General features: G+C 38.1%; 2 protein-coding genes across 3 annotated transcripts in view; one reads left to right on the top strand and one right to left on the bottom strand.

Moving 5' to 3' along the window:
* Positions 1-187: 187 nt before the first annotated feature.
* LOC122777363 (F-actin-capping protein subunit alpha-1-like) lies at positions 188-7,573 on the bottom strand. Its single transcript, XM_044038550.1, has 10 exons — positions 7,430-7,573; positions 5,820-5,883; positions 5,665-5,716; positions 5,120-5,183; positions 3,866-4,072; positions 3,685-3,764; positions 3,457-3,535; positions 3,309-3,380; positions 2,571-2,633; positions 188-1,630 (listed from the first exon to the last, which is right to left on the bottom strand). Exons 1-10 carry the CDS (start codon positions 7,466-7,468, stop codon positions 1,490-1,492), a joined length of 861 nt encoding a protein of 286 aa, XP_043894485.1. The 5' UTR covers positions 7,469-7,573; the 3' UTR covers positions 188-1,489.
* Positions 7,574-8,141: 568 nt separating this feature from the next.
* apeh (acylaminoacyl-peptide hydrolase) overlaps positions 8,142-13,725 on the top strand; it is an 11,978-nt gene continuing 6,394 nt past the window's right edge. Inside the window, exons 1-12 of one of the 2 annotated variants that reach the window (XM_044038546.1) lie at positions 8,142-8,219; positions 8,620-8,749; positions 9,075-9,201; positions 9,301-9,388; positions 9,526-9,601; positions 9,685-9,776; positions 10,619-10,693; positions 10,787-10,924; positions 11,052-11,143; positions 11,227-11,267; positions 11,776-11,897; positions 11,996-12,056. In XM_044038546.1, the coding sequence (XP_043894481.1) occupies positions 8,208-8,219; positions 8,620-8,749; positions 9,075-9,201; positions 9,301-9,388; positions 9,526-9,601; positions 9,685-9,776; positions 10,619-10,693; positions 10,787-10,924; positions 11,052-11,143; positions 11,227-11,267; positions 11,776-11,897; positions 11,996-12,056 (1,054 nt within the window). In that variant the 5' untranslated portion in view covers positions 8,142-8,207. Of the gene's footprint in view, positions 8,220-8,263; positions 8,750-9,074; positions 9,202-9,300; positions 9,389-9,525; positions 9,602-9,684; positions 9,777-10,618; positions 10,694-10,786; positions 10,925-11,051; positions 11,144-11,226; positions 11,268-11,775; positions 11,898-11,995; positions 12,057-13,725 lie in introns of those variants that run through there. The other variant, XM_044038545.1, reaches the window with a different exon arrangement.

The following is a 13,725-nucleotide window of genomic DNA, read 5'->3' as shown; positions in this document are numbered from 1 at the left end:
CTGACGTTCACAAAAGATTTTCAAACTTTCAAGAAATCCCATTTTCTTTTAATGGGCAAAACTTATGATAGCGAAGGAGAAAACATGAACATTAAGGGTTTTTATTGTTTAACCCTTCATGAAACTGGAAACATTATGGATTGACGATCTCGTTTTGTTGAAACAACGCAGGAAACAAACCCAGATCTAGTCAAGAAGTTCAATCCATTTATTTGTACAACACAAGGGGGCAGTACAGTCTTTAAACGTTGTGACTGATCGGCACACGGTTGTCGTTCAGTGTGAGGTGTGTGTGTGTGTGGGGGTGGGGGGGGGTGAACACAGCACAGTCATGTGACACGTATACAGTACAGTATGTATGATGTGGCCCTTACAGAAGTCATGTAACACGTACGGTGTGTATATATTTAAATACATGTTTGTTTGTTACAGTGAAAGAGTGCAATAATAATAAAGATGATAATTCTACGACTTCCAACAAAAACCAGCATATTAAAATAGAAATTTTGCATACATGAGTGGGAGGATGGAGTTCTTTACCATAGGAAAGAGATTTTTGGCAAATAAATCTTGTTTTTTGTTTTTAAATTATGAGTTATGTTTTCCCTTCACTGAGGAAAAGCGAGGAGGAGGAGCCAAAGTAAAGAGACTAAATATTATAGATGCAAAATAAAAGGTACTTCATCTTATTTCAGTCATTGGTGGAGAAGACAAAGTAAAAACAGGGACCTTCTGTTGTGAAGTTGGAACACTTATTAACACGTCGTCAGAACACTGGCGCCACCTAGTGCCAAAAACCGCAGTGACGACTTTTACTCCTCATTTTGTCAGGAGTGACCCGACGACCAAAGTAGTAGAAGTCGATTGCGATAAAAGCTCGAGGGAGGAGGAGTTTGTTCAAAATACAACGTACGTGCGGAATTGACAAAATGGCTGCTTGCTCCAAAATGGCCGCCTTCCTTTTTTTTCCAGATCTTATCCCGATAAACATACGTGCCGATTTTCATGCGTGAGCTGTTTAATGTTATATGTTCTAGGGGGCGCTGTGGAGCCATTTTGTCTTTCACTTGAAACAAACTTTTTTTTTCAAACTCACAAACTTTCAAGGATTTCAAGGACCTGACAAATCATTAAGAGCGAACACAAACGTTGACTCGATTCACCGAGAAAACGGGCGACTTTTCCGTTTGTTCCGATTTGAATTCCCTCGTGTTTTCCAGCGCTAAATCAAACCTAAAACCCTGATATGTAACAATGTGCTTTCATCAGTCCTGGTTTTGACGTTGAAATCTCTATTTCAGTAATAAATAAACATTTGTTTTTTTATTTAAACCTAGAGAGAAGATGAAGCGCTAACTCTTTGACAAACCTCTCCTTCACCTGTGCCTCAGTCTGCACTTCTTCACTTATTATTATTGTTATTACTGTTTTTGTTACTGACTGATCGATGGTAGTTCAGCTTTGGTTGGTCCGACCCGACCTTCCGCCACTAAGCGTTCTGCATCTCTTTGCCGATTTTGTAGCTGAGGATCTTATTCCAGTCGATCTTGGTGCGCGTGACGGGCAGCTGGCGACGCAGAGCCTTGAAGGTGGTGTCAGACATGGTCTGGTAGTTCTCGCTGATCGCAGTCTGGACGCAAAAAAAAAAAACACAGTGAGTGAATTTGAAATCTTTTTTTTAAGTACTATTTACCCCCCAGAAAGGTTATAAAATAAAAACAGACTGTTATTATTCACAGATCTCATAAACTAGGGGCGGGAAATATCGCAATATTTTGTGTGGCAATATCGCTTTTCAGAACATTTAGATTTTTTTTAGCAAATAATTTTTTAAATATATCACGACTCCCAACAATATCATGATAATATGTATCTATGTATATATAATATGTAAAATTAAATACCGTGAAATATTGTATTGTGACTTAAATGACGTGATAATATCGTATCGTGACTTAATATCGTGATATTGTATCGTGACTTAATATTGTGATATCGTATCGTGACTTAAGTACTGAGATATCGTATCGTGACTTAAGAACTGAGATATCGTGATCGACTTAAGTACTTAAGTACTGAGATATCGTGTGACTTAAGAACTGAGATATCGTGATCGTGACTTAAGAACTGAGATATCGTCGTACTTAAGGACTGAGATATTGTTGACTTAATATTGTGATATTGTATCGTAACTTAATATTGTGGTATCGTATTGTGAATTAAGGACTGAGATATCGTATAATGACTTAAGTACTGAGATATCGTATCGTGACTTAAGTACTGAGATATCGTATCGTGACTTAAGGACTGAGATATTGTATCGTGACTTAAATATATCATGACTTAATATTGTGATATCGTATCGCGACTTAAATATGGTGATATCGCATCGACTTAATATCATGATATATGGACTTAAATATGGTGATAATATCGTGATCGCGACTTAAATATGGTGATAATATCGTGTCGTGACTTAAATATGGTGATAATATCGTGTTGTGACTTAAATATGGTGATAATATCGTGTTGTGACTTAAATATGGTGATAACACGGTGGTGGAGTTTACCTGATAGTCATTTTCGGCATTTTCAATAATGTCGACAAACTCCTTGGCTGTCTGTGTTTCATTCTGTTAAACAACACACACACACACGGTCATGAACACTTCATGTAACAGTGGACACACACATCTTAAGTCAGAAATAGTCACAAATAATAATATTAATATTAGAACTTACAAATGTTTAAAAATGTTTTTACATGATATCTACATGTTGTTTTGAGATAAACTGACTCTTTATAGTGTCATTAGACCAAAGTCAGATAAGGACAACTGGTCTACTGCTGCCTCTTGTGGTCACTTTGTGTCACTGAGGTAAATGGCAATGATTTCAAACACGAAAGAAACCTATTATCAAACAAACTCTTTTTACTTTGCAGCTGTACAGACTTTTCCAACAGGAAACCAGAGTTGCTTTCTCCCACACCAAACCTCACAGAGAAAATCAGTGATTTTAACATCACACACACACACACACACGCAGGAGTTGTTGGTCCACTGCTGCCTCCATCACTAAGTTCAAATGTCTTATTTTGTCAGTGTTTGAAATCCTTTGTTCAGATTGACCTCAGTGACACAAAGTGGCCACACGAGGCAGCAGAAGACCAACAACCCATGTGTCATTGTGAGCGAAAATCACTGATTTTCTCTGTGGACTTTGGTGTGGGAGAGTGAGCGGTTTACAAACATCAGTTTCCTGTCCAACAGTGACATAAAGACGCGATCATTGAAATCTTAACTCACAGTCACTGGTATTGACTCTTCGACCTCCTTATGACTGACCAGCTGCACATTTCCATCTTCATAGTAGTGCACCTGGAAACAGACACAATGATTTTCAGCCAATAATCCACACAGACATGATGTCGTTTTTTTAGAAATTAGAATTTACCTGGATTTTCAAAACTCCCACCACCTGAGCCGTGGACTGACCGAGGGTGAGCTTCCACTCTGACCTACAGCGACCGTTCCTGTGACAGAGAAACCACATGACAGATGGATTATTTATCCAGAGAGAGAGCACGTCTGCTGCTTCACCTGCACATGGAACTGTTAGTTACAGATCATTCTAAAACGTCTTGATTTGTGTGTGTTTTATGAACACATGAGGGCCATTTACCAGAAGTTTTTGGGCTGAAACTGATGTCCTTCAATGCAGGCGATGATGGTTTGCTGCCCATCAACTGTTTTCCCATAAACCTGCAACACACACACAAACATACAGAACAATTTAACATAGAAAGTTGCACTTTTTTCACCTGTAATGAGGTGAATTTTGCAAGGTTTCTGGCGTCCCTCACCGTGCTGACACCGGTGGGGTAGTGCTCTTTGACGTAGGCGCTCAGGACAGAGTCACAGGCGTCTCTCCAGCTATTCAGGGACGCGTCACCTTCGTGCGGCTGCACGTCGCTCACCTCCTTCCTCAGGTGGTCGAAGCGGAACGACAAGTTGTTGCGAGGGTCCAGGAAACGACCCTGACCCAGGTCGCCGTGTTCTGTTATCAGGACCTGCAGAGAAGTAAGAAAGAAAGACAGGTCGTGTTTTTTATGGAGTAATTCATTTCAAAAAAGCTTCATCAAACACTGTGACGAATGACAATGTTCTGACGTTATCGTCTTATTTGTTTATCCAGATCGTTTCCTTGTACATGGAGTAGCAGTTACGAGAAACACTGACGCCGTTGTAGTCCAAAAATGACGAGACACGACTCGGACTGAACGGTTAACTTTACATCTCTCTGCTAACGTCTGCTAAAACAAAGCGACATCACTGCTCTGCGGCTGCAAAGCCTTGTGTATGTGTGTATATATATATATGTATGTGTGTATATATGTATGTGTGTATATATGTATGTATGTATATATATATATATATATATATATATATACACATGTATATATACGTATATATGTGTATATATATATGTGCGGGTGTATCTATGTATATGTATATGTGTGTGTATATATATATACACATATGTATGTATATATATATGTATGTGTATATATATATACATACATATATATGTATATATATACATATATATATATAAATATAAATATAAATAAACATAAACATAAACATGAGGAGTTAGGACTGAGCCATGTTGGCTCAGTGGTAGGTTGAGAAAGGTTGTGGGTTTAATTCCTGGCTCTGCTCGTCTACGTGTCCTTGAGCAAAGACACTTAAGCTGATGTCACAGCATGTGAATGAGTATGACAGATTTGTGAATGTGTAAAACTAGTTTAAAGCAGCTCAAGACTAGAAAAGCTCTATATAAAAACAGACCATAATAGCAACTCAGTACAGTTACGTGAATTTTAAGTACAGTAACGACAACATTTGTACTTTGTTACATTACAACACTGCCTGTAAATACCATTACATATGTTCTTAATATGCAAACTCAATATGGAATATCAAATAACATGTACCTTTTTTTTAAACTTAACATTTTCTCATGTAAATTATTAATGTATGTCTTTTAAAGAAATAATCTCTATTTAACATTCAATTCACAGCAGACACAGCCTGAGGACATAAAACCAACGTACCGGCTCGTCGTAGCCCTCCAGTTTGGCAGGAGTGAACTGATCCATGTTGTACTGAGCGAAAGAGCTGAACTCACACAGAGAGAGAATGAAGGAGGTAAAACAACTCATGTTTTCTTATTCACTACATGTATATCACTTACAACTTACACTAAACTATAAAGCAGCTCTTTTACTTTCACTAAAATGGTAAATATTGATCCGAATCCTTTAAAATATACATTTAACATTTTAAATGTTATTGTTATTATCATGAGTTTCTTGTTCTTTGTTTGTCTAATTGTCTTTACAAACAAAATAGAAAAAAGGAAAATATTTTAGTCGTGTAATATATATTTTTAGGGCTGCTTATCATTAGAGACACTTTTTCCGCTTCTTAAATGTGAATAATTTCTGGTTTCTTTGCTCCATAATACAAAGAAATCATTCAAACTGAATCACTTTGGATTGTGGACAAAAACAAGACATTTGGAGAATTTGTGAATTTTACATAAAAATTGATTTCTTATTATTTACTTTACGTAAAAAAATAAAGACATGTGACTTACTGTGATGCTCCCTCCCTGAGGAGGTTGTCGTTGTTGAGGAGAAGCCGCACATCTAAACAAAAGAAAGAAAGAAAAAAAGGAATCAACGTGAAACCACAGAAAATGATGTTTAAAATATAAATAACACGATTATTTTTGCCACAGCTGCTTCTTACCATTAAAGACCTCGTTGAACTCTCCGGGTGGAGCATGAGTCACAAAGTTGGCCGCGATGCGAACCTAGAGACACATTCAGCACAACCAGTTTATTAAGCAGTAATAATAATAATAATAATAATGATGATAATAATAATAAAATAGCCCTGATTTCTTAAAATCAGCGAGTGAACTCCATTAATCCGTCTGAATGTTTGTTTGTTTTTTAAATAATTAAAACCAGTTTCTCTGATTTTTCGGCATCTTAAATGTGAATATTTTATGTTTTTTCTTTGCGCCATAAAACAAAGAAAACATTAAAACTAATTCATTTTGATTTATGGACAAAACAAGACGTTTGAGAACATCATCATTTCCACAGTGTTAGCAGTAAAGTTTTTACTAAATATTTATTGATTGGGTGTGAGAACATCATAATTTCCAGGTTTGAAAAACACTGATCAACATTTTCCGAACCGAACGATTAATCGATTATAAAAGCAATCATTAGTTAAAGCCCTGCGGTCGAGCTCTGTTAGTAGCAGTGGTGCAACCTCTCTCTGCAGAGTGGAGACAGAATTAGAAACTGCTTGTCTAAACAGTAAATCATGACTCTATAATATCATGTTAAATCAGCACCTTTACAACCAACTAACGATTACTTTCATAACAGATTAATCTGTCAATTATTTTCCCCGGTTAACTGACTACTTGTTTGGTCCATAAAATGTAAAAAAAAAAAAAGAAGTGAAAAATGTGGGGAAATTACAATGTTCTCAAATGTATTGTTTTTGTCCACAAACCAAAAAAGACATTCCGTTTTTATGATTTCTTTGTCATATGGAGCAAATAAACCAGAAAATATTCACATTTAAGAAGCTGAAAAATCACAGAAACTTTATATATTTTTGGAAAAACTCTCAAACCGATAAAAAAACAGTTGAAAATTAGTTATTGATTAATCGTTGCAACCCTAGCACTTTTTACGAAATGTGTATTGATTTAAACTCGAGATTGTCTTTAATCACTTGCAGCTACTTTGCCTTGTAAGAGACATGGAGACTGTCATTTGCATGATTCACTGAAATCCTGTTATTTACAGTATTTTTACACTTTTTCACAAACATTCAGAGAGGCTCCGTCTAAACTGCAGGCTCTCCTGTACTGGTCTAGCCTGGCCTGGCCTGTCCTGGCCTGGGCTGTGCATCCATATGTGAAGGATATCAAGTATTTGAGCTGCAACTGAATCTGTTTGACCCAGAAAATTTACAGCCAGAGCAGCGTTAGCCGCTAATGGTAAATAGCGCTTTTGGAGCCTAAAAACTGTTATTAACCGCGACACCACTTGTGGTCAGAGGTGCTTATGCGTTCATTGATTCAGTAGCAGTTATATTATAAGTGTCCAGTGTTTAAAAAGTCAACTATTTAAGCGATGACTAGCTTGAGCTAGTTAGCTAGCCGAGCCGTAGCTTAAAAACAAGGGTTTATTTTTTCTTTACGGGTCTAAAAAAAAAAGCTGTTTTTGTGTCTCCGTGTTGTGACGGTGAAAACGCGTGGACATAAAACATGTATAGTTTTAATAAAAAAAATGACTGGATCTGAGAGTTATGGATAAAATAAGTCTCCAAACCTTCTCCTCATCTGACAGCGGCTCCTCAAAGTCCTCCATCTTGGCTCTTTGTGACCCCACCCACTTCTGTCATCATCATCATCATCACACTGTACACCAGGCGGAAACGTTAACGATGTAAACACATAAATTCAACTAAAATACAAGAGTCAATGTGCTTCGCCAGGAAAACACCACCCTCTGAATTCAGATGAACGTTTTCTTTGAATAAAAAGTCACATAAAATATATTAGTTATAACGCAAGAGGGCGCTGCCTGCTACTTCCTTATTAGGTGTTGTCGAGGTGATTTCCTACAAAATAAGAGCACGGGTACGAAACATGTTTGATATGTATATATATACATATACTGTATACATTAATGAATGTACATTGTTTCCATTATAAATAAATACACTGCTGGTAGACTTCATCACTCCTAAATTCAATAATTGAATGCTTTTGTTCGAGTTTTTTTTCCTGTTCCTTTTATGTTTTTTGTATTGTGGATTGTCCGAAAACTTTGGGGTAATGCTTTATTTTGGAGTTTCACAGGAATGATCCTGGTGAAAGTGTTTTAAAATTCTAAATCCCTGATCTTTATTGTCATTTGTTCTTGTGTTGTTGGAGTCGGAGATTATGCTCGTGATTTTATTTTTGTATTAAAACAAGACTTTTTATTAAAAATGTTTGGAATCATGTTTTATTTTGACGTCTCACAGGAAGCACTCAAAGGACCTAACCTTCTTTAACTTCGCTGGCTGTTGTACTCTGGATTTGTCGGCAGTACACTTTATAACATGGAGTCACAGGTGAGACTTTTAAGTTATCTGATAACTTGAATTGACAAGTTTGAATTGAATTGAAAACAAAATTAGCATGAATTCGCTATAAATGCACAGCTTTACACGTTGTGTTAGTGATATTTGGCTAATATTCGCGTTTTAGTCAAGCTAGCAGAGTGTTGTTTGCTGTTAGCCATAGGAAGTTCCGCTATCATTGACTAACTGTCAGAAAACATCATTAGCTACTTGGTTCCGGTCGCTCTTGGTTGTACAACGATTCATGCCGACGTTTTCACTTAACTCGGGTTAGAGTGAGTCATGGTTGACTTGCCTAGCTTCCTGGCTAACCATGAGTAAGGCATTGTTGAGTGTGAGACAGTTGTTTGTGTCAGTGAAATGTTCCAGACGTTTCTCTGCTGCGTGTCAGGTGATGAACAGCCCTGAGGACATGTCCACACTCTACAGAGAGCTCAGTCTCTTCCCTTCTCTGAGCAGAGCAGATGTTGGACCAGTCGTCACCTCTCAGTATGGAGGCAAATACAGCAACATCTACACAGGTGTGTCGATGTTCGTGATATATTAGCGTTTTATTTATATTACATTCCCTTAGTCTCGTGCTAAGTAGGTATGGAGTGCCATTTGTGTCAAAATTCACTAGGTAATATGTAAGCTAAGATTTTAAGCTCAAAGTCCGTTCACTAAAATATTAGCATGTTATTTGTGTATTAAAAGTTAAATATTATATGAAGATGTTTAGATTCCTGTTTATTAAGTGAAGTTGAAGGTTAAGATGTTCACGTCTAATAAAAAATGACAATGTTATATTTAGGTTTTTTTTTAGCTGTTCAGGTATTTGTTTGTTTATAAAACTTATTTTTGCAGAATGGAGCCAGCGCGACCTGGAGAGGAACGAGAACGTCAAGTTTTGTCGTCAGTACATCGTTTTCCACGATGATGCGTCCGTGGTTTACTCTGGAGCCTCAGGAAACTGCACTGAAATCAAAGGAGAGTACGTATGAAACTGTATCGTCATTTCATGCGGATGAGTTTTTTAAACCGTGTTTGCCCCTTGATGTAACTTCTCGCGTCATTGTGTTCCCGCTGTCAGGGTGCTGAGTAAGGATTCACCTTCAGGTGAAATGAAGGCTGTTGTCAGAGAGTGTACAGTGAAAGGGGAGGAGAAACAGTTTCTGGAGGTTTGTGGTTTTGTGCTTTTTTTTACTTCAATATCTGTTTGACTACATTTTCCATCCATGTAGAACCCATATTACAAGCCTCATGTGAATAAAATAAGCTCAGTATAACTTATGTCTCTCTTCTGCTGACCCTGCAGGTCTGGAGTAAAAACATCAAGATGAAGAGCATCAACCTCACAGCCTTAAAAAAACATGGCAAAGTCTATGAAGATGGTGAGTAAAAGCTGCCTCTTTTAAAGATTTTTTTGTTTACATTTTCACCATTAAACACACCATCTTTCTTCTTTTTTTTTTAGATCAGTTTGGCTGCTTGGTCTGGTCCCACTCTGAGACTCACCTCCTGTATGTGGCAGAGAGGAAGAGACCCAAGGCAGAATCCTTCTTTCAGGTCAGATCAACACTGAATCACACACACAGGACAGAATGTAGATTTTTCCCTGGTGATGAGTTCAGTGCCTCCTGAAATGTGGTTAAAGCTGCAGTAGGCAGGGTTCTTGGGATCGTGGTGTGCTGTCCCGAGCTCCTCTCACCCGATGAGCAGATGATTGGAGGCTAACTCCAGTCCTGAAACACCCGTTCATTACTGCCGTGTTTTATTGTCTTATGTGTCTGTCCGTCTTTTTGTTTACTTCCTTTTTTTTAAGGAATCTGGTGCTGAAGTTTCTCAAATCTTAACAAATATCTTTCATTGTCCCCACTGGGAAATCTTTCTTGGGTAAAACGTGTTGCAACACTACAGAGACAACCAATATTATACAGAATATATAAAGTAAGACAGAGTAATCCAATAATATTGCACTTGCCCTAAAACACATAAAAAGGAAAGAAATCTAATAATTCAAGAAACGTCAGTCTGTCTAGAAATGGTTTGACTTTTCTCTCTATAAGATCAAAATATTGATTTGGTTAAATATGCCGTTGTTCTTCCACATGCAATACGACTCTCTGGTCTGGGATTAATTTGGTTGTTAAAAGCTTTCTTAGCCACTGATGATTTCAGCTGATTTAATACTCGTCAAACCAGATCAAACATTTCTCACTTGTCAGATGCCATGACGAGGAAGCTTATCACTTTTCAACGCTTGTGCATCGCAGGTATTTTTCTGTCAGTGAACCTCTAACTGGAATGCGGACAAAAGCACAAACAACCATGATTTGTGTCTTTAATGTGGTTTACAGTTTGTTTTATTGCAGTGTCGTAAATGGTTGTCTCTCATGTTCTGTTTGTAGACTGTGTCAGCAGAGCTGTCCTCTACTGGAGACGACGACGATGCCATGAGAGTGGAGAAAAAGGAGACCGTGAAAGTGATTATCATTTAAAAAAAAAACGCTGTATTGACATAACGCTTGACTTCTCTTCAGCTTTAATTGAAGTGTGTTTTTAAATAAATCCTGCAGGGGGAGCAGTTTGTCTTCCGTGAGGACTGGGGAGAAGCGCTGGTCGGTAAGAACTGCCCCGTGCTCTGTGTTTTGGACATCGAGGGTGACAACGTCTCGGTGTTGGAAGGCGTTCCTGAAGACATCTCACCTGGACAGGTGAGTTCAGAACTTGTGTTGTTGTGGTCTGTAAAAATATCTGAAAATCCACAAATCAACTCTCAGATCAGATTTTATTTCTTACAAATCCCTGTGCTGTTTTGGCTCCTCCTCCTCGTCTCTGCAGGCGTTCTGGGCTCCAGGTGACACAGGTGTGGTGTTTGTCGGATGGTGGCATGAACCTTTCAGGCTTGGCCTCAAGTACTGCCCCAACAGGAGGTGATTGTTTATTGATGAGAGGAAAAAACAGATTTACTTTCGTATAAACGCTTACAAATCACTCCTTGTTCCTCTTCTGTCAGGTCGTCTTTATTCTACGTGGATCTCACTGGTGGTAAATGTGGTGAGTGAGTTAAACATTTAAGACTTTTCTTTGTTAAAAATCCTCATCATCCTCATCATGGCTGTTAATAAATTATCTTCAGTCAAGTCCAAAAAAAGGTCTTAATAAAATCCCTTTATTTATTCATGGATGTCTTTAAAAAACAGTGTTTCCTGATTTTTATTCAGTTGTCTTATTGCTGTTTGCACTTCAACGTGTGCACACACAAGCCACACGGGGGCGCTGGCACCACATTTAGGAAGACTCATAGATACTGTAACTCCTGCCCTGTCCCCTCTGTTGCGTTTTCATCAGACAAAGTTGTCTGAATCTGAATATAAACTCTTTCTTAACTTAAATCTAATCAAAATGACATGTTTGGTAAAGTAATTAACATTTAATTCAATGTGTATATGTCATTTTAAACATATACACACTAAAGAAATAAATGAAGGGGCTCAGTTGTGATCAGTAGAGGCCCACCACAGTACAGATGTTGACGTGTTTGTTTGTTTGCTGCCTCCCTCAGAGCAGCTGTCTTCAGGCACCAGTGCAGTGTTTTCCCCCAGACTGAGTCCAGACCAGTGTCGGATCGTCTTCTTGGAGTGTTCGGTGTTTGGACCTCACATGCAGTGCTGTAGACTCTGTATGGTGAGTTCTTCACAGCGTTGCACCATCATCACATCATCATTTCCTCTTCTGTTGCAGCATTTGTAACGCATGTATTTGTTTGTGCTCATTCTTTCTAGTACGACTGGTACACGAAGAAAACCTCTGTGGTGGTGGATGTGGTTCAAACACCAGGAGAAGGTAAGGGATTTCTTTAACTCGATGTAAACCAGGGCTCTCAAACTTTGCAGAGCATCGAGTCGTGCGTTCAGTTAGTCATCTCTGACATTAACCTTAGGGGAAATCAGGGGTGGTAGTCACAGGTTACCTCACGATACACGACACTATACCGATAATATCACCATACAATTGTGAGACAATCGTACAGCGATACATGACAATATCTGTCTAACTGAAGAAAACAAAACATTAACATGAAAAGTTAAAAGTGCAGCTTTTCTCTTTTTATTTTTATCGAGTTATGTCCCGAGCTGGTTCTGTTGCTCTCTGTCTATTCTGCACTTTTTTTTCTATTACCGTTTTTTTTTTCACTAAGTTGTTGTGCTCTCTATTTGTGCTCCTAATTGCATAGTACGTATTGTTGTATATTGTATATACCTACGTATGAACTGTAATTTTTGTTGCATTAAGTTACTTATTTGATTTTATTTTGTGTTACTTTTATTACTTCACTACCTTTTTATTGCAACTGTTGCACAGCAATTTCCCTCAGGATAAATAAAGCTTCTTAAATCTTGAATTCACGCCTTAATTTTTTCATCAAAATAACGATATTTGCCCTAGTGTAGGGGTGAGCGATATTGATGAAAATCAATATCCCGATATTATATCCCCAAATTTGTTGTCGAGCTGTCTTTGACGGCAACCGCTTTCCCACGTAGTTTACAGATTGGTGTCTTTTATTGATTATCGTATTATATGAGGAAGGCAACAATATATCACCATATAGATATTTTGACTCAGCACTAATATCATTCCATATCCATATATATCGCAATGTAATGGCTTATAACTAATGTTTTTAGTCTTTATCATGATACATGAGATATACAGTGGGTATATCACTCTTTGTTTCATTGCAGCCATTTCCTAAAATCCAAAAAGTTAATTTTATTTCTCAGTAATGTACACTCAGCATCACATCTTGACAGAAAAAAACAAATGTAGAAATCTTTGCAAATTTATTAAAAAAGAAAAAGTGAAATATCACATGGTCATAAGTATTCAGACCCTTTGCTGTGACACTCACATGCTGTTCATTTCTTCTGATTGTCTTTGAGATGGTTCTGCTCCTTCATTTAAGTCCAGCTGTGTTTAATTAAACTGATTGGACTTGATTAGGAAAGGCACACACCTGTCTAAGACCTTACAGCTCACAGTGCATGTCAGAGCAAATGAGAATCATGAGGTCGAAGGAACTCCCCAAGGAGCTCAGAGACAGAATTGTGGCAAGGCACAGATCAGGCCATGGTTACAAAATAATTTCTGCAGCACTCAAGGTTCCTAAGCGCACAGAGGCCTCCATAATCCTTAAATGGAAGAAGTTTGGGACGACCAGAACTCTTCCTAGACCTGGCCGTCCAGCCAAACTGAGCAATCGTGGGAGAAGAGCCTTGGTGAGAGAGGTAAAGAAGAACCCAAAGATCACTGTGGCTGAGCTCCAGAGATGCAGTAGGGAGTTGGGAGAAAGTTCCACAAAGTCAACTATCACTGCAGACCTCCACCAGTCGGGGCTTTATGGCAGAGTGGCCCGAAGGAAGCCTCTCCTCAGTGCAAGACATATGAAAGCCCCCAGAGAGTTTGCCAAAAAACACATGAAGGACTCCCAGACTATGAGAAATAAGATTCT

This window comes from Solea senegalensis, linkage group LG11 (assembly GCF_019176455.1).
Source record: "Solea senegalensis isolate Sse05_10M linkage group LG11, IFAPA_SoseM_1, whole genome shotgun sequence".
NCBI classification, from domain to species: domain Eukaryota; kingdom Metazoa; phylum Chordata; class Actinopteri; order Pleuronectiformes; family Soleidae; genus Solea; species Solea senegalensis.
Note: the sequence above shows the minus strand (reverse complement) of the source record. Positions and strands in the feature narration are given on the sequence as shown.

Coding starts and splice junctions, on each gene's coding strand:
- LOC122777363 (XM_044038550.1), bottom strand. CDS start 7,468: ATGGAGGACTTTGAGGAGCCGCTGTCAGATGAGGAGAAG. Junction 3,765..3,865: donor ACCCCACCGGTGTCAGCACG/GTGAGGGACGCC, acceptor TGTGTGTTGCAG/GTTTATGGGAAAACAGTTGA. Junction 3,536..3,684: donor TTTCAGCCCAAAAACTTCTG/GTAAATGGCCCT, acceptor TCTCTGTCACAG/GAACGGTCGCTGTAGGTCAG.